At 44.1% G+C, this 17,617-nt stretch overlaps 2 protein-coding genes across 3 annotated transcripts; both read right to left on the bottom strand.

Annotated features, from left to right (window-relative positions):
- Positions 1-2,925: 2,925 nt before the first annotated feature.
- On the bottom strand, positions 2,926-6,910 carry LOC136539427 (putative pentatricopeptide repeat-containing protein At3g25060, mitochondrial). Of its 2 annotated transcripts, none has more exons than XM_066531381.1 (2): positions 3,432-6,910; positions 2,926-3,249 (listed from the first exon to the last, which is right to left on the bottom strand). In XM_066531381.1, exon 1 carries the CDS (start codon positions 6,745-6,747, stop codon positions 4,696-4,698), a length of 2,052 nt encoding a protein of 683 aa, XP_066387478.1. In that variant the 5' UTR covers positions 6,748-6,910; the 3' UTR covers positions 2,926-3,249; positions 3,432-4,695. The 2 variants fall into 2 exon arrangements, with proteins under 2 accessions (XP_066387478.1, XP_066387479.1); XM_066531382.1 differs by having other exon boundaries at positions 2,926-3,245.
- Positions 6,911-9,662: 2,752 nt separating this feature from the next.
- LOC136539426 (MLO-like protein 9) lies at positions 9,663-14,990 on the bottom strand. Its single transcript, XM_066531380.1, has 15 exons — positions 14,617-14,990; positions 14,372-14,429; positions 14,066-14,262; positions 13,765-13,881; positions 13,603-13,663; positions 13,334-13,422; positions 12,729-12,803; positions 12,572-12,660; positions 12,197-12,246; positions 11,955-11,995; positions 11,690-11,863; positions 10,981-11,016; positions 10,825-10,892; positions 10,687-10,747; positions 9,663-10,511 (listed from the first exon to the last, which is right to left on the bottom strand). The coding sequence occupies exons 1-15, from the start codon at positions 14,764-14,766 to the stop codon at positions 10,035-10,037; spliced, it is 1,743 nt and encodes a 580-aa protein (XP_066387477.1). The 5' UTR covers positions 14,767-14,990; the 3' UTR covers positions 9,663-10,034.
- Between the last annotated feature and the right edge of the window lie 2,627 nt (positions 14,991-17,617).

Raw genomic sequence — 17,617 nt, 5'->3', positions numbered from 1 at the left:
AAATGATAGAAACAGTTCACCAAAAAATATAAATGATAGCAATAAACCAAAAGTAAACAACTAAAATGGAAAGTAATAATCATAAAATGTAAGTTGTGTTGCTGCTGTATTTGTGCCTTCCCTAAAGGAATAAATGGCTGTAGAAGTAAAGTCATGATATCATTTTATTTAAAAACACACACACAAATGACCAAAAGGAATATTCGCCCTATTCGCTTGGCTTATAAGTCGTACTTTTTCAGCCAACGAACATTATTTTTCTCTCACAACAAATCAGACAACAGTACTTTTAGTCGTGGCTTATCAGCCAAGCGAATAAGACAATTCATTCTAGAATAAAGAGCATAAACTCACAGAATCCCTGAATATCCTTCACAGAAAGAAAAAGTCCGTTATTCTTTCTTGATCTTTTTTGGAGATTCTTTAATCAGAACAAAACTTTGAACGTTTTGCTCAGAATAAAAGTGGAATTGTCTTGAAATTTGGCAGTAACCAGATAACCCACCGTCTTGCAGCCCAAAATTCAGATTCCCAGATAGGAAATTTTGTTTTCCAGGTTACCCAGTTACTATTTTACTCGGAGTACTCTTCAGCCTATTGTCCTTTATGATCATTGACTCATCGTCGAAGTCACTGTGAATGGCTATAATGGGTCTGTTTGGTTTCCTCACTTATTGCTAGCCTAGCTAGCTTTCAAGCCTGGACAACTTTAGCCTGAGTAAGGGGGTGTTTGGTTTCATGCACTAAATTTTAGTCTATGTCACATCAGACGTTCAGATGCTATTTAGGAGAACTAAATATGAGTTAATTATAAAACTAATTACATAGATGGAGACTAATTTACGAGACGAATTTATTAAGCCTAATTAATCCGACATTAGCACATATTTACTGTAGCAACACATTGTCAAATCATGGACTAATTAGGCTTAAAAAATTCGTCTCGCAAATTAGCCACAATCTGTGTAATTAGTTATTTTTTCGTCTATATTTAATACTTCATGCATGTGTCCAAACATCCGATGGAACAGGGACTAAAATTTTCCATTAAGGAACCAAACACCCCCTAAGCAACTCCTAGATGTTTGGTTGCCTGTATGGTCTAAGCCTGCCTGGCAAATCGCGTGTTTGATCGTCTGGTTTATTTTGCATAGAATCACCTCTCTTCTGGTGGGTAAGTTTACCTCTGTGAAACATTTGGTGTGCCTCGGCGAGCACCTCGGCGTCCGCATGTGGGTACTCCTGCGATCCTCTTGCTGCTGCTCGTCTTCATCAGGGAACCTCTTCCACCGTCAGAGGGTCTCCACAGCAGCACACGCAAAAAGAACATGGCTGACTGAGCACAGCGAGCACCTCCACCACCTGGCTGACGAGCACCTCCATGGCTGACTGAGCACAGCGAGCACCTCCACCACCTGGCTGACGAGCACGGCAAGCACCTCCTCTCTTCCATGGCTGATGAGCACGGCGAGCACCTGGGCGAGCACCTCCTCCACCGCCGGCGCCGGCCACCGCTCGCCCAGGACCCGATTGGAGAAATCTGAGGCCGGAGGCTCACCTCCTGAACTGGGTCGTGCCGGTCCTCGTCGCCCTCGACCGTACGGCGCCGCCGGAAGCGCAGGTGAGTAGAAGGCCGCCAGAGGCTGTGCGCACGCGGCGGCGGCGAGGCCGGTAGGCAGCACGCACGTGACGTGCAGCGGCGTTACCTACGCAGGGCCGGAGATGCAGCGCCAGCGACGACTTCAGTGGAAACGAATCCCCACCGAGAGGTGAGCCGAGCGCGGGCGCTGGCCTGGCTCTGAAAAAACGGATTCGCATTGCGTTCCCAGGGAGCCAGGCTACGACCTGGTCGGTGGCTTGGTGAAGCCTGGCTAAGAGGTCTAAACATGAAACCAAACAGCTTCAAGGTGGCTATCTAGAGCCTGGTGAGGGGTTAGCCACCCAACCAATAAGGCCTAATCAGCCTGTTCGCTTGTTGGTTTCAGCCAGCCCAAACCAGCCAGCCAACAGTATTTTCCTCTCACAACAAACCAGCACCAGCCAGCTCAAACCAGCCCAGAAACCAACCAGCGAACAAGCCGTTCCCCATGGATAAAATGGTTTCACATATTATGATCTCGTCATGACCATATATGGCAACCTTAAGGAGGTTCCTTTCATCTGCTTATATTTTATGGGTTGAATACTTACTGTTACCACATGAATTTGCAAATCACAAACGAAGAGGTATACTGCAGTTCTTATCAGACATCACCCTGCAAAGAAATAATACACATAAGATACTGACTTTTAGTTTAGGATATCAGAATAAGTTATAGACATGAGGCAGGGATTATTATTCATGACATTAGCATTGAAATTTCTAATGACGCGTGGTAGGTATCATATAAGCACCTCGAATAAGAAAACTTAAGAACCATTTCATTAACAAAGACCACTTGAATGAAGTATGCATCTTTCATTTGCTAATTACTTAAGTGTCATGGCGTTAGTTAAAATAGCGCAGAACCTTTTTTTGGCACTGCTACATAGCTCAAAATTAGAAAAAATGCAGGTATTTCAATGTACAACTTAAAAACATTGTACAAGAAAAATGAACCTCATAGTATTCATGCAGAGATACCTGGGGGCAGGAGATTGCTGGAGTAACCACCAAGTCTACTTATTCCATCAGCAGAACTTAAAGAAATCAGTTACCAGAAGTGAAAAATGGCACCTAGTTTCATGAAAATTCAACAATGTACTTGATTACGTATGTAACTGAACATATCTTAAGGTCCATCAAATGATTGACCCATACACTTTCCTTCTGCGATTATGCAGTTTGCTGCTTAGCATTAAACAATCACATGATACTCTACTACTTGTTATTGTCAAGTATTCCAGCAAATATCTAATATTTGAAAGAGTTAAATACACAGGCTATCCATGAAATTGTCACGGTGTACCACTTAGGTTCACAAACTGCCAGAATGCATTTATGGAATAAGTTGTTCACAGTACATCCCCTGGACCTAAGCGGTAACCATAAAACATGCATAGATAACAGATTACACAAAAGATTATCCCAAGCATGACATCCTGGGCATACATAAGCTTCTAGGGACTGAAGAACAAACTCTTACTTCCACTAGGAAGGGAACTTTTCATTGAGCTCTTGATTCTCCCTATACATGGATTACATCTTGTGGTTTTGCTCCTGTAGCATTCTTCGCATCTCCTAAAGCAGCTCCATGTGCCTGTCACTGTCTAGCATGCAAAGAACAATGGAAGTAAAAATGGGCCATTTTGCAATCGTGACACGAATGTAAACTACCTGTGCATACTGATGCATTTGGACTAAAAGGATACATTAAATGATGCCCATGCAGATCAACAAATACTGTCAAGCCTAAAAATGTGAGGAGCAAAGGCTGTAGCAAGTAGCTCACTTGAAACTGCATGAACACAGGGGTCACTTCGCCAGCGGGGGTTAGCACGATCCTTCACCACCATGGTTGTTGTCCTCATAATCCAGAGGTCTGAGCAATCAAATTGCCCAAATGGAACAGCAGACGCTGTGATGAGAGGATATCAATGGAGTGTGGAATGATGGAACCCAAGGGCAAATCCAGACCAGATGACCACTGGGTTCTTCTCTGAGAATGGGTGGGGTCATTAGGAACTATTAGCACTATATACAGCAATTTTCCATTGGAATTCTCAAAATTCGCCGGGGTCAGTTGACCCCAATGAAGCCATAGCTCTGACCCTTATGGAACCGTGTTTTCTTATCGTGGAGACAATAGGACAAGAATCCTTGTGAAATCTTCCTTTGACCCACAGACTTGGCAGATTTCTTTTCCCTCACAAATCAGAGTGTTTTGCTGAATGGAAATGGCCATACAACCTCTATGTCTGAGTGACTGAGTTGTACAACTAGTATTATTGTGTAAGCCTAGTGTGACTCTAATCCCTGCTTTGAACCATTTGTTCAACTGAATCATACAGTTGTTCATCCTTTGTCCATGTTCCAAGATTGCAGTAAAGCAGTGGAGAAAGTGCAACATGCTGAGTTGCGCGTTCCTCCATGCTTTTGGTTTTGGACGTAGGCTGTGAGGAGAAAACACAGAACTGTGTGCATCTCAACTATCGCTTCATCTGCAGATGCTTAGTTTGGCGTTCCAGAACAGGAAAAAGAATGCATGGTCCCGGCGATTCTCCCTGGTTGTAGAGCTATATGCTACGACTCCATTGATATATAGGTAAGTGGATGCTGTAAGAAAGAAAGAGGCAGACCTGGCCAACTATGTGTTTGCATCAAAAGATTGTTTAAGAGAACCGTTTAGTACTTCAGTTGACTGGAGGAAACTTATTTCAGCATTTCAACATGTCATCTCTTTATCCTTTTGTCTACTAGTGAATCAAAGGATTGTTGAGGTCCGATTTGAATGAACATGACAACTGCTCTTCTTTTATGTTGGTGCTTTCCAGTCAACTAAACCAAAATCAGCACAAGGTTCAGAGAACTGTTTGTTTTGCATCAAAGGATGTTTGAGGCTCTTTCTCTGGTGAATCAAAAGATTGGGCCAAGTTTACCTGTACACAACTGATATTCAATCTGCTGGTTCTCTGCAGCCAACTGGACCAAAAAATCGGCACTAGGAGAGTGAACTGTCCAAGCTATAGAGTGGACATTTGTGCCTCAACAGACAATCACCAGTAATCTCCACAAGAACAGGCTCCGTCTTTGAAATGGTGGAACCGCTTCGCATCTCTAACAACAATCTCTCTATCCACAATCTTCGAGATATATTTGATGGCATCATGGCAATCACCGCAGACCCTGAGGTTCTTGATGATCACGAGTCTCGTTCCAGGGCTGGTGTTCAGCAAACCAAAGGCGATGGCCAGCCTCTCACTGTGGTAGCTGAGAAGCTGCTCTTTCACGTCTTCATCCAGGTCGTGGTACACAAACTCTGTTCTTGGAACATAGCCCATCTTCCTCATCTCAGAACTGAGCTTTGAGACCATTTTCAGGATCTCCTGATGCTGAGGGTGGCTCTGGTCTTCCATCACGAATGCGTGACGTGTTCCATGGACCTCTATCAAGCTGTAGCCAGGCACTTTCTTGCTGCCACTATCCTTCATTAGCTTTCTGATTTCCCTGACCTTGTCCCACTTCTTTGCAGCAGCATAGAGATTCGATACCAGTGCAAGGACACCAATGTCTTCAGGTTGCGACTCAAGGATCTTTTTCGCTATTGTTTCCCCAAGCTCTAGCTTCTTGTTATTTAAGCAACCTGAAAGCAGAGCGACCCAAATTGCAATGGTCGGTTCAGTTTGCATTGATGCAAGCATTTCATTGGCTTCTTCCACAAGACCAGAACGTGCTAAGAGATCAACTATACATACATAGTGCTTTTCTGCAGGTTCAATTCCAAACTCCTTAATCATGCGATCGAACCAGAATTTCCCTTCCTCCACAAGACCAGAGTGGCTCAGAGCCGACAGAAGAGAAGCAAATGTTGCATGACTAGGCTTTATTCCGGTTTCGTTCAATTCTTGGAACAGAGCAAGGGCATCATGACCACATCCATGAGTGCCACAGCATGCAATCATCGCATTCCACAAAACCAAGTCTCTTGAGGGAAGCTCATTGAAAAGCTTTCGGGCACTTTCCAGGGAGCCGCATTTGGAGTACATGTCAAGGACAGCTGTACCCAAAATACATTGAAACTCAAGCCTCCTCAAGATGAAACCATGTATCGACTTCCCTAGCTTCAGGAACCCCACACCAGCGCAAGCAAGCAGTGCACTAACAAGTGCCCCTGAATCAGGCTGAAGCCCTGAAGTCGAGATCCCTCTGAACAAATCAAGTGCCTCATCTGCACGGCCATTCTGTGCAAACCCAGAAATCAGCGCGCTCCATGAGACAGCATTCCTGCATGGCATCATTCTAAACACTTGGCGTGCCACATCAAAATGTCCGTTCTTGGCATACATGTCCACAAGGCTCGTGGCAGTAACAACATCCATCCTCATACCATACCGCAAGAGATGGCCATGAACAGAGGCCCCCATTCGGATGTTCCCAGTTGACGTGCATGCCTGTATAACCCCAACCATGACCACCTCATCCTCCACCACGCCATGCTCCCTCATCCTACTGTACATCCCAAGCGCCTCCACCGGCCTCCCAGCGCTCACGAACCCAGCAACCATCGTACTCCAAGCGACGCGGTCCTTCCTAGGCATCCCATCGAACACCCTGATGGCGTCTCCCATGGCGCCGCATCTCGAGTAGACGTGGAGCAGCGCCGAGCAGACGAACACGTCGCGACCATACCCGGCCGCGAATGCGCGGAGCCTGACGGCCTCGGCGGCGTCGAGGTCCCCGAGGCGCGCGCACGCGGTGAGCGCGAGCGTGAAGGTGGTGCTGTCGGGCCGCGCGGAGGGAGGGAGCGCGCGAAAGACGCGGAGCGCGGCGCCGGGTGCGCCAGCGCGGGAGTGCGCGGAGAGGAGCGCGTTCCAGGCGGCTATGCAGGAGGGGGAGGAGGAGGGGGAGGCGGCGAGCGTGGACTCCGCAGCGTCGAGCGCGCCGGCGCGGGCGTAGGCGGCGGCGAGCGAGGAGAGGAGGTGCTGGGAGGACGAAACGACGAGGAGCGCGTGTAGGCGGGTGAGCGTCGCGACCGTGGTGCGAGAGGAGGAGAGCACGCGGCGGAGGCGGCGCTGGTCGGCGAGGAAGGCGGGAAGGTGCATTCGCATTTGGAGCGGCAAGGGAAGGGAAGGGGGTCGAGGATGGAATTTCCGGCCAGGAACAGCCTAGTAGTTGTGGTAGTAGACCATTTGGACTTTTGGAGACTGGAGAGCGGTGCGACCCAAATTCGGCCCAATAGAGAAATCAATCGGCTCAAACTGCTAAAGCCCAAAAAGGTCAGAGGTACAAGCAGAATGACGACACATCTCCTATCTCCTATCTCCTACGTACAACTAAAAAGACTAAAAGTAATACTATTTTTTTGTACGATTTTTTTTGGGTCATTCCTCCCTTCCAGCTATGCGATACCCAGCGCGATAGAAAAAGAAACTGCCATCCCTGCGATCCCCGCCTACTTTGAAGGAAACAAATCGATCACATGAGGTCACATGCATGGAAGGAAACAATAATCATGCATAGAAGGAGATAATTGGCAAAGATCAAACAAGACTCCTCTATTCCGGCCATGCGATACCCCGCGCGACAGAAAAAAAACTGTCATCCCTGCGATCCCCGCCTGCTTTAAAGGAAACAAATCGATCACCTGAGGCCACATGCATGGAATAAAACAATAATCATGCATGGAAGAAAACAATTGGCAAAGATCAAGCAAGACGACTCAATGAGGTTGGTCCTTAATTTTAGTGTTTTCAGCATGCAGACCTAAAATTAAAAAGTGGCTGCTCCTTGAGAACATCAGTGGTGCCAAAAAAAAATGTGCAGGTTATACATGTTGAGACTAGTGAACCTTCTGCAATTTCCTAAACGAATATTTCCATCATTCGTATATAGGTCCATTCCTCTGCGTTTCTTCGTACTCCAATTAGCATATAATATGAAAGTATTGTTGTGTTCATCATGACTTCCAGTTGACTACTCCCATTAGCATATACTTCTTCTGACCTAAAATATACATCGTTATGGGATGTGTGCAGGTCAAACTTTCTCAACTTTGAGTAGGTTTGTAAAAAATACGCGCAACATTTATATCTTCAAATAAGTTTATTATGAAAATATATTCAATGATCTATGTAATGATACTAATTATGTATTATAAATATTAATATTCTTTTATATATAATTGGTCGAAGTTAAAAAAAGTTGACTTCTCGGAAAGCGAGAATGAATTCTATTTTGGGACAGATGGAGTATATGAAAGCAGTGTTGAAAATATTTTAACAATCAAGTTCATCTCTATCTGATGGGTAAGCTTAGACATCATAATGGCATCAAAAATTTCGACTCTCGTGGACACTCTCATGGATCAGTGCAAAGCATCCCAATCCTACAACATACACAAATGGCAACCTTAAAATTATGATACTACATCCGTTCCTTAATATAAGCCATATAGTTTTTAGCACCAATATTAACGCATGGTTTAGGGAAGGATGTGAGACCGAGGAAAAAAGGAAAATCAGACCATCTTCTCTCTCCCAATCAGATTGCTTCCTAAATCTAAGGGATTGGTTGAGGCATGTGCTATGTACGGTGGGAAGGTTTCCAAACTAATCGGCGTGGGATCTGATTTTGGAATTTTCTTTAGAAATCTATATGGCTTATATTAAAGAACGGATGGAGTATTTTTTAAAGGGTGGACAATAAAGATCATCTTAGACGTTCTAGCATTAGAGTATATACGTGCAGACATATAGGCATGGTAGTGCAAATAAGCAGCCAGCAGGAGTCGAGAGTTAGGGGGTGTTTGGATCCCAGGACTAAACTTTAGTCCCTGTCACATTGAATTTTTATATATCAATTAGAAGGACTAAACATGAGCTAATTATAAAACTAATTACATAAGTTGTGGCTAATTCGCTTGCCAGCGCCGTGTACAGGATGGTATGGAGACATGGTGGAACTTATTTGTGAATTTGTTGGCGCACGAAAGAAATGGATATCAGAAATTTCTTCCTGCCGGTATAAAAAATGATCTTAGCCGCATCATAGAAAGATCTACACAGTAGAGTTTGTGAGCCTGCGATGCCATGCTCTCTGTGACTGTGTAAATTTCACGAACTTAGCTTTTTGGATTAAATGTCACTTTAACGTCGGTCATATACTTTTACAGTATTTGTTATCTTATCGTGTGATCCATGTGTTTTTAGTACAAAAGTTTAGCTGCCCCGTAGCAACGCACGAGCACGAACCTATTTACATATATACTCGAACATGTGTGTACAAGATTATATGGAGATACGGTGAAACTTATTCATGAATTTATTGGCGCGTGAAAGAAATGGATATCGTAGAATTCTTTCTGCCGATATAAAATATTATCTTAGCCGTATCACCAAAAATCTATACAGTAGAGTTTGTGAGCCTGCGACGTCGCGCTCTCCGTGACTGTGTTAATTTCATGAACTTTGCTTTTTGAATTAAATGTCACTTTGACATCGGTATTTAATTTAACAGTATTGTTATCTTATCGTGCGATCCGTATGTTTTTAGTACAAAAGATTTAGTTGTCCCATAGCAACACGTGAGCACACTACCTAGTAAAAAAGCTTAAGGTGCTGTTCAATGTTAGCATCAGTGAACAGTGAGCCTCATTACTGGTAGGATAATTTCGTGACAGTTCGTGTTCGAGCTCTGTTCGGCAAGACTTACTGTGGCTGATTCGTAAAGTTGATTTGTTGTGAGAGAAAAATACTGTTCTATGGCTGAAAAGTAGGACTGATTTTTTACTGATAAGCCGAAGTGAACATGGTTGTCTTATTCAGCTCCTCTGCCTACCATTGCTCAGTTTGAAGGTACAGGCATGCAGCAAAAGTGCCCTCTGAGCTAACGCCATGTTCGTTTGACTTATAAACCGTACTTTTTTCAACGAATAGTATTTTTCTGTCTCAATAAATTAACCAATAGTACTTTCAGTCATGGCTTATCAGTAAAAGCAGACATGACATAAAACTCCACCGATTTCACTCGGCTTTACTGTCCCGTGCAATCAATCACTTAGCGTCCAAGAAAATTAACCATCGCTGGTTCTAACCCCTGAATTAGCCCCAAAAAACAAACATTCCAAGTCATCAGTCCAGACATGACTTGCAGGCAGCTATACTAAGAATCTGGATTACGATCATCTAAAGACTAGAAAACACTCTATCATGTAGGTTAGCTTTGACTACTAGTCTACTATACTATTATTACTCCATTTCAAACTATAAATACTTTTGACTTTTCTAAATTCATAACTTACACGTAGTATAGAAAAACCAAAAACACTCTTTGAAACTACTATTCTATTATCCCTATATAGGACCGTCCTGTAGTACTAAGCAAGTTGCTGTTCACTTCACTTGTCCGGCACATGGCGAGGAGGCAGCAGCCTTGGGAACGAGAAGCTGTCCTGCAGGACGTCGCGTGGCGCCGCCGCCGCCACCACCGTCTCTACGACGTCCACGCGCACCTCCGCGCGCTCGGTGTCGAGGCTCCGCTGCTTCGCCGGCGGTATCAGGTGCCTGGTCTGCGACGACGACAGCGGCTCGGTGTCGTCCGTGTCGCTGTAGTCCGAGTCCGACAGCGGGCTCCTAGTCGCGCCGCCGACGTGCGAGATGGTCTTGTATCGGTGGAGGTGCCGGAACGGCACCTCGTGCAGCCGCTGCCACTCGCCCGCCTCCGTCGCCAGTGTTGCTGTGTCCGTGCTAGGGGTCTCGGAGGAGTCGTGGGATGAACCCTTGTGGTGCTTCTTCTTCACCACGGCCTTGTGCCATTTCTTCAGGGCCTTGGCTGTCTGCTCGTCGAAAATTGTTCTCTTCATTTGTGAACCCATCTGGAAAACAAACCAATTCCATGTTAGTCTTCCAAAAGACAATCGCATTTTGCAAAACCAGTACTAGCTCAATGAGTTTGGCAGCTCGTCTGAGTTCTGAATGCTACTTCGGAGTGAAGTAATTCAGTCTGTCTTCTGACGAAAACATCTGTAAGAAATGTGAATGTACGTTCACCTGAGACACAAGGGCATAGAGTGGAAGGGTGATATAGCTGCACATAAATTGGACGATAGCCCTGTAAAACAAAGAACGAAAATGGTTAATAAGGAGTAAAATTTCTGAACAATGACAGCAAAAGTAGCTGAAACTAACCCAAGGCAGACTCTTGCAATGATAAGCTCAAAGTTGTCATGGAAGCAGGACCTCAGGCCAAATTCGTACTGCACAGATGTTTGTCATCAGCAAAGACTTGACACAGACTACAATTGTGCCACAGAAAATGTTTCCAAATCTCAAAAGCAATCTTACCCAGATCCATAAGAAATATGTAATTTCAAATGCATTCTGCAAGAACAAATTAAAGAACAGCTGTTATATAAAATCAACTATGGTGGTGTTTAAATTCAGGGAGTAAAGTTTAGGGACGTCATATCGGGTGTCACATCGGGAGTGTTCGGATAGTAATAATAAAACAAATTACAGAAGTCCTTAGTAATCCGCGAGACGAATTTATCAAGCCTAATTAATCCGTCATTAGCACATGTTTCCTGTAGCACCACATTGTCAAATCATGGACTAATTAGGCTTAAAAAATTCGTTTCGCAAATTAGTCGCAATCTGTGCAATTAGTTATTTTTTTAGTCTATATTTAATACTCCATGCATGTGTCTAAACATCCGATGTGATAGGGAGTAAACTTTAGGAGGGGGAACTAAATAAGGCCATGTCAAAGTGCATACAGAAGATGTGGGCAAAAATCATTATATGCCAAATGAAATATTCTCTGCTTATCTCATTATGTTCTTTTTTTTGCGAGGCATTATGTTCTTTTCTGGCAACTATTTGAGTTCAAGTTTAGTTTAATACTGCTGTCTAGATGCTAATTCTTTGTAATTAATCATCATCTGATAAACGCACCCAACTCAAGGTTCAAAGTTCCATCCATAAGTTTCTATGGATGCTTTACGTTCAAGTTAGCATGCTTCTTGCTAAGGTACCTTTCTGGGCCTTTACTGACCTGAAATGATGCGAAATGGATGAGGTGGAGAACCAAACGAGGCTTCCCGAACCAGAAATGATCATCACTCAGTTTTACCACCGGCATGCCTTGAATAACTGTATGCCGCTCTGTAATTTCAATAGCCATCATAGCAATTATAGCCTGCAGCTTTGTCCCAACTGCTAGAATCACCTACATATAGGAAAGCACTGCCAGCACTTAGCACCAACCAAACAAAACCTTTACCAAAAAGGGATAAGAAATAAACACTATAAACACTTACTACAAGGGGAATCGTAGAGAACCAGAATAAGTTGTGCCATCCTGGACGAAGCAAAATCCAAATCAAAAGAAATTAGTACCATTTCTGTCAAATCACGCATAAGCAATAACCAAATGGCTGAACATTTGGAGTGTAAGCTCTAATTTCTGTGTGATCTGATAGTTCAGTTTGACAGGAGAATGCTCATAATAGTTTTCTGGAAGATGATGGTCGGGAAATAAGATTAAGATTATATAACTCACCATGAACATTGAAGAGCATGACAGCCAAAGCAGAAGCCCATAACGGTGGACTGATAAATTAATTGATGATACAAATGGGTAAATAATTATTAGGAAGATGAAACAAGAAATAATAACGAAACAAGCAGACCATTACTTGAGTAAAACTACGTGTTATAACTGCATATTCATTTTTCAAAAACAAAAGCTGAATATTCAAATCATAATTTTATCAAAGAACAAAAATAAAGAAACTATACAAATCAAATTCTTAGACAAAAGCATATTTGCAATTAGTATACTCATCTATCGATTAAGACACTTAGAAATGCCTGGATTTTTCTAATTTCGACAGTTCGCATTAAAAAAGTATAGTAAATTGTCAACATTTCTTACCTAATGCCCACAACTGTCTTGAAATCATCCTCCAAGGACCTTTTGATGTACTTTCGAAAATTGAACCTAGTTCCCGGAGATAAATGAGCCTATAAAATGATTTTTCAGCAACCTAAACTGGTAGCAGGAGATTACTCATGAATCAGAAATTACTTACAGAAATGAATCCGTGTCGCAAAGTAAGGTAGTCTGTCCTCCGAACGGATCTGAAGAACTGCCTAAAGAAGCTCACCTACAGTTTTATATCAGTGTAAGCATACAGAATGGGCCCTGAAGTCAGTAGGTTCATTTATAGGTTCCATGTGCACAGAACATCATTAGAAGAAGCATTAAAGTTTAGTTCGATCACTTTATCACTGGTTGATAATCATTTTGTTAATAAATTTTTGCTGTAAAATTCTGGAGACCTTTTGGGTCCCTTACTCCCTTGTTCAGTAATTTATACATGAAATAAACAATATGTTCAAGACTTCAAGTGTAGAGTACAAACCCTTCATATCCAATATTTAGTTACCTCTATACAAAATATTTTGTGTGTGTGTGTTTTTGAAGGTCAACGGGGGTGGGGGTAGGAGGGGGGGCATAATCCCCACCTGATTTGTTATTTCTTGGCCCAAAACGGCGTGCTAGATCGTTTTACATGTTTGAATTTTGTACAAGACACCACTCAGATGGTGTGTGTTAAGTGTTAACTGAGAAGAAAGTATTACATAGTCTACGAAACTTATTGTAGCCACAGAAAGGAGTGATGAAATGACTTACAAAATAGAGCGTGATTGTGCTTTTGCTCCAACAGCTTGCATGTTGCCTCACAAAAGATATTTGGTGCGTAAGCCTGAACTTTGAGGGGTCTGCATAAGTTAAATATGACATAAATTTGCAAATTAGTGGACAAACCAAAACAGCTTGATACTAGTAAACAAATAAATATCAAACCAACTATGCATAACTTAATGATTTTAGCAACTGTATGTTATATATTTTTACATAAAAGCATACTAAAAAAAGTAGCCAGTCAAAACATACAGTACCATTTAAATAATTATACTCAGGGGAGCAAGTTTCCTTTTCCCACACCTTCCATATACGAGTCTGCAAAGAAACATCCAGAATTAATGCAAGCTTGAAAGCTTTGTCCATGAGTGCTTTGAGAAAAGAAAACCAGCACAAAGCAGGGCCAAGACGAACGATACCTTTGCTCTACCCAAGGACATTGTGAAGAAACTGAAAGTAACATGGAAGACGGCCAAGAAGAACACGAAAATGTGCAGCTGATGCATGCCGTCGGCTGAAACAAGCGACACCATGCCCTGCCACCGTCACCCGGATTAGCACAGATGATGAGATGAACATCACAATCTAGAATAGCCTGGCGTCTCTCCACAGATGAAGCCAAATCCAGACAACAGGACAATGGGTTATCTGTTTACCCTTACATACATCTCGGCATCCAAGGTTTCAAATAAGACAAATCATGCCACCTTAGTGACTCACTTTGGGGCAGGAGAAAAGGTTGGTCGGATCTTCAGACAGGTGCCGTCGGCCATGGCCCTTGGGCTCTTCCGCCACCGAGTGGCCGAACCGACGGCAGGGCAGCATGGTGTTGGCGGCTCCCTCCGGGATGCAGATGTGCGCTATGTACCTTCCCGTCACGGTCAGCAGCAGCGATATGAACCCCAGAGTCATCAGCTCTGCGCACACGGAACTCGAAAACACGTCAAAATTCGACTCCGCCTACGGACGACAGCAGTGACTGAAGGTCCGCAGTACTAGAAAAGAATGCAGAGCTCAATCTCTTACCGGATTTAACCTTCTCCAGAGCGTCGAACAGCGCTATCTTCCGCTTCTTGTTTAGCAACTGGGGCAGAGCAACAGCACCCGATAAAACAAATCAGCAAACTGGGGGAGAGCAACAGCACTCAAATACAGAGTCAAACCAAATGATTCAACGAAGGAAAACAAACGAACTAGCTGAAAGATAAAAATTGTCATGGGATCGAGAGAGGGATCGATGGGGGGAAGGGGATGGTTCGGGGCCGGCGAACCTGCCCGAGGTGGTGGAGGAGGCCCTCAAGGAGGATGGATGCCGCGACGATGACAGCGCAGACGGCGGCCACGGCCCACGTCGGCGTCTGGTCCAGCGCTCTCGTGCCGTCCCCGCTGGCAGCGCCTCCTCCTCCGCCGTCGCCGCCCATTTCCTCTCGGCGCTCTCGCCGCAGCGGCGTTAATGAACTGCCGTGCACCAAAACCCCGCCGCGAAGGAGTGGAGAGTGGAGGCTGGAGAGTGCGTTAAATGGGGTGGAGCAGTTGAGGCGATTGCTTGCCGGTGCCGGCGTGCCGCCGCGTGCCTGCGCACACCCAGGTGTAGGTGCGCGTCGATTTTAAATAGAGCAGCTGTCCAGCTGAGTTCAAATGGCAAGGACCAAGGAGCAGTCAGGGTTCGTCTGACAGGAAAAGAACCGTGTTCCGCGGAGACCGATTTTCGGATTTAGTCCTCGCCCTTTTGTATTGCTTCAAACTGGCCCATGAATTGTTTTTTTTTTTAACACCAATACTCGTTACCGTTCGGCTGATGGTCTGCGGCGGATAAGCCAGCTGAAGCTGATTTATTGTGAGATAAAAACACTGTACCATGCTTTATAAATTCAAGCAAATGGGCGGAATTAACGAAGTTATCATATACACCTTGCTATCATTAAAAGAATAATTTTAATCGAAAATCAATCGTCGTACAAGTTGTGACTTTCACCTAGGTGGACACATTGATCCTGTTCGCTTGTCTTATGAGCTGTACTATTTTCGGTAAATGAACAGTATTTTTCTCTCGCAACAAATCAGCGAACAATACTTTCAGCCATGGCTTTTTAGTAAAACGAACATGACCATTATAATAAAAAAAAACTAATCAATTGAGTTATTCACTTTGTCCTTATTTGTGTCTTTTTCTTTAGAACCCTCCCTTAATATCAAAGAAAAATGTTTGAACGTCAAATGCAAAATGTCGTTTGTCTAAAGAACAGAAGATAGACAATAGAATCATTTAACCTCTATTTATGTGGTCTATGAAACCCTCTGGAAGCAAATATGGTTGTGGTGGTGGTTGGTTGGGGGGGGGGGGGGGGGGGGTGTTTGCATTCATGTTCATGTTTTATAAAAAAGTAAAAAATAAAATAGCTTTCACTATATTCCACTTTATCCATCAATAAAGTATGGCATATCAAATGATTTCCGGGGATCTGAAAGCACCGAAGTTTTTTTTTCTTTTGGCGAAGAAGCACCAAAGTTATTTGGTAGTGGTGTATAAATGCTCTACATGTTTGCATACGAATAGCCGAATAAGATACTATTTCCGTGAAATTCCTTCAAATTCTTAATCAAGTTGCAAATACCATGATATTTCTTTTTTGAAAAAGAAGTCTTGTTTCGGCTCTGAATGGATAAGAATTATAAAGGCACTAGGTTAATTAGGCAACAAGTAGTGGCGGCGTGTCTTAGAAACATTGAATTCATAATTAATGGTAAACTTTTAATTAACTCCTTCTCTAAAATCCATGTGACATATGAACCTAGTGATCGTATATGTATACCATACACATACATTTATGTGACCTATGATGGTCAACAAACAAATGCGACCACATTTTATAGTTAGGGATGTGTCCATGTTGTAGATTAATTTTCACTATCCAGATTTTTATAATAACTAATTATCGGTGCTGAAAGTGATCAACACGTAAATATTTGTAGTTTTACTTTACGTTGTGATCGGATGTAGCCTAGCACTCAACGACACAGGGTTTATACTGGTTCAGGCAACGCGCCCTACGTCCAGTTTGAACCAGTCGGTGACTTTATTCCTAAGCCCAGGTGCTCAAAGTTTGCTGTGGGGTTACAAACGAAAGGGAGAAAGATGGGGGTACAAGAGGTCTGGTTGGACTCTGATCTGAAGGACCGAGAGTGACGGGAGCTCCGCTATGTGCTAAGTGCTTGAGCGTGTGCTCGGGGTTTTAAACCTAGTGGTTGTGCTCTTGTGTGTGATTGAACTCTGAGATCTATCTGTTGGGAGAGAGCACATCCCCTTTTATAGATGAAGGGGGCGGCCTTACAAGTGAGAGGGAGAGAGAGTACGCATGCTCCTAAGTCTTGTTGCCTACGCCGTTGGGTACAAGATGATGGTAGGCGCCCATGATAGTGTTGTTGTCAGACGCATATGGGAGGTTTTACTGCATTCACCATATATGGTAGATGACGGCGCCCACAACACTGTCGATGTCCAGAGACATGTGGAGGGAGCCTTACCGCGTTTGTCTGGTATATGAGTTGATGGTGCCCACAACACTGTAGGGCAAATGTCGGCGCCCACAACACTGCTTGGGTTATGTCGTGCCTGAAGGTTGTACGGCACCCTTCTGACATGTCCTGTCAGTTACTATCCTGTAGGTGTGCAGGGTACGGTCCTTGGTATTGCGGTTGACTTGAGTGCCCTGCCTTACTTACTCCGTCTATTTCCTGGTCCTCACCGAGCGGGCGTCCCCGGTCGGTTGGTCCTAGTTGGCTCCGACTGCGCTAGTTGGAGAAGAGCTGTAAGCAGGAGTTCGGTGTGTTCCGGCCGGAGACACGGGTTGGAGTTCGGAAGCGGCGTTTGGCTAGGGCTTCTGGTCGAAGAGGCGGGTCGGAGTCGGAAGCGAGCGTTGTTCCGCTTTGGCTAGGCCTTCCGGTCGGAGTCGGTAGCGAGCGTTGTTCCTCTTTGGCCAGGCCTTCTGGTTGGAGATTGGATCGCCCTTCTGGCCTGTCGTTTAGGTATTTGGGCCGGCCCAGGAGTTGCGCGTCGTTCGCAACGTCGTCTGCTGGGTCGAGCCTTTACTCAAAAGCCGATCCATAAGGGACCTCGGGTTTATGAACCCGACACTAACCCATTGCCATAGCCAAGATTTAGGCCCTGTTTGGATGAAAGAAACGTTTCGTATTCTCACGTGAATCACCGGAATAGTTGCCAAACACCTAAATAGGTGACAGAAACATTTCGGATTCTCGAAGAAACGTTTC

The sequence above is a fragment of the Miscanthus floridulus genome, chromosome 2 (assembly GCF_019320115.1).
Source record: "Miscanthus floridulus cultivar M001 chromosome 2, ASM1932011v1, whole genome shotgun sequence".
Classification (NCBI taxonomy): Eukaryota; Viridiplantae; Streptophyta; class Magnoliopsida; order Poales; family Poaceae; genus Miscanthus; species Miscanthus floridulus.
Note: the sequence above shows the minus strand (reverse complement) of the source record. Positions and strands in the feature narration are given on the sequence as shown.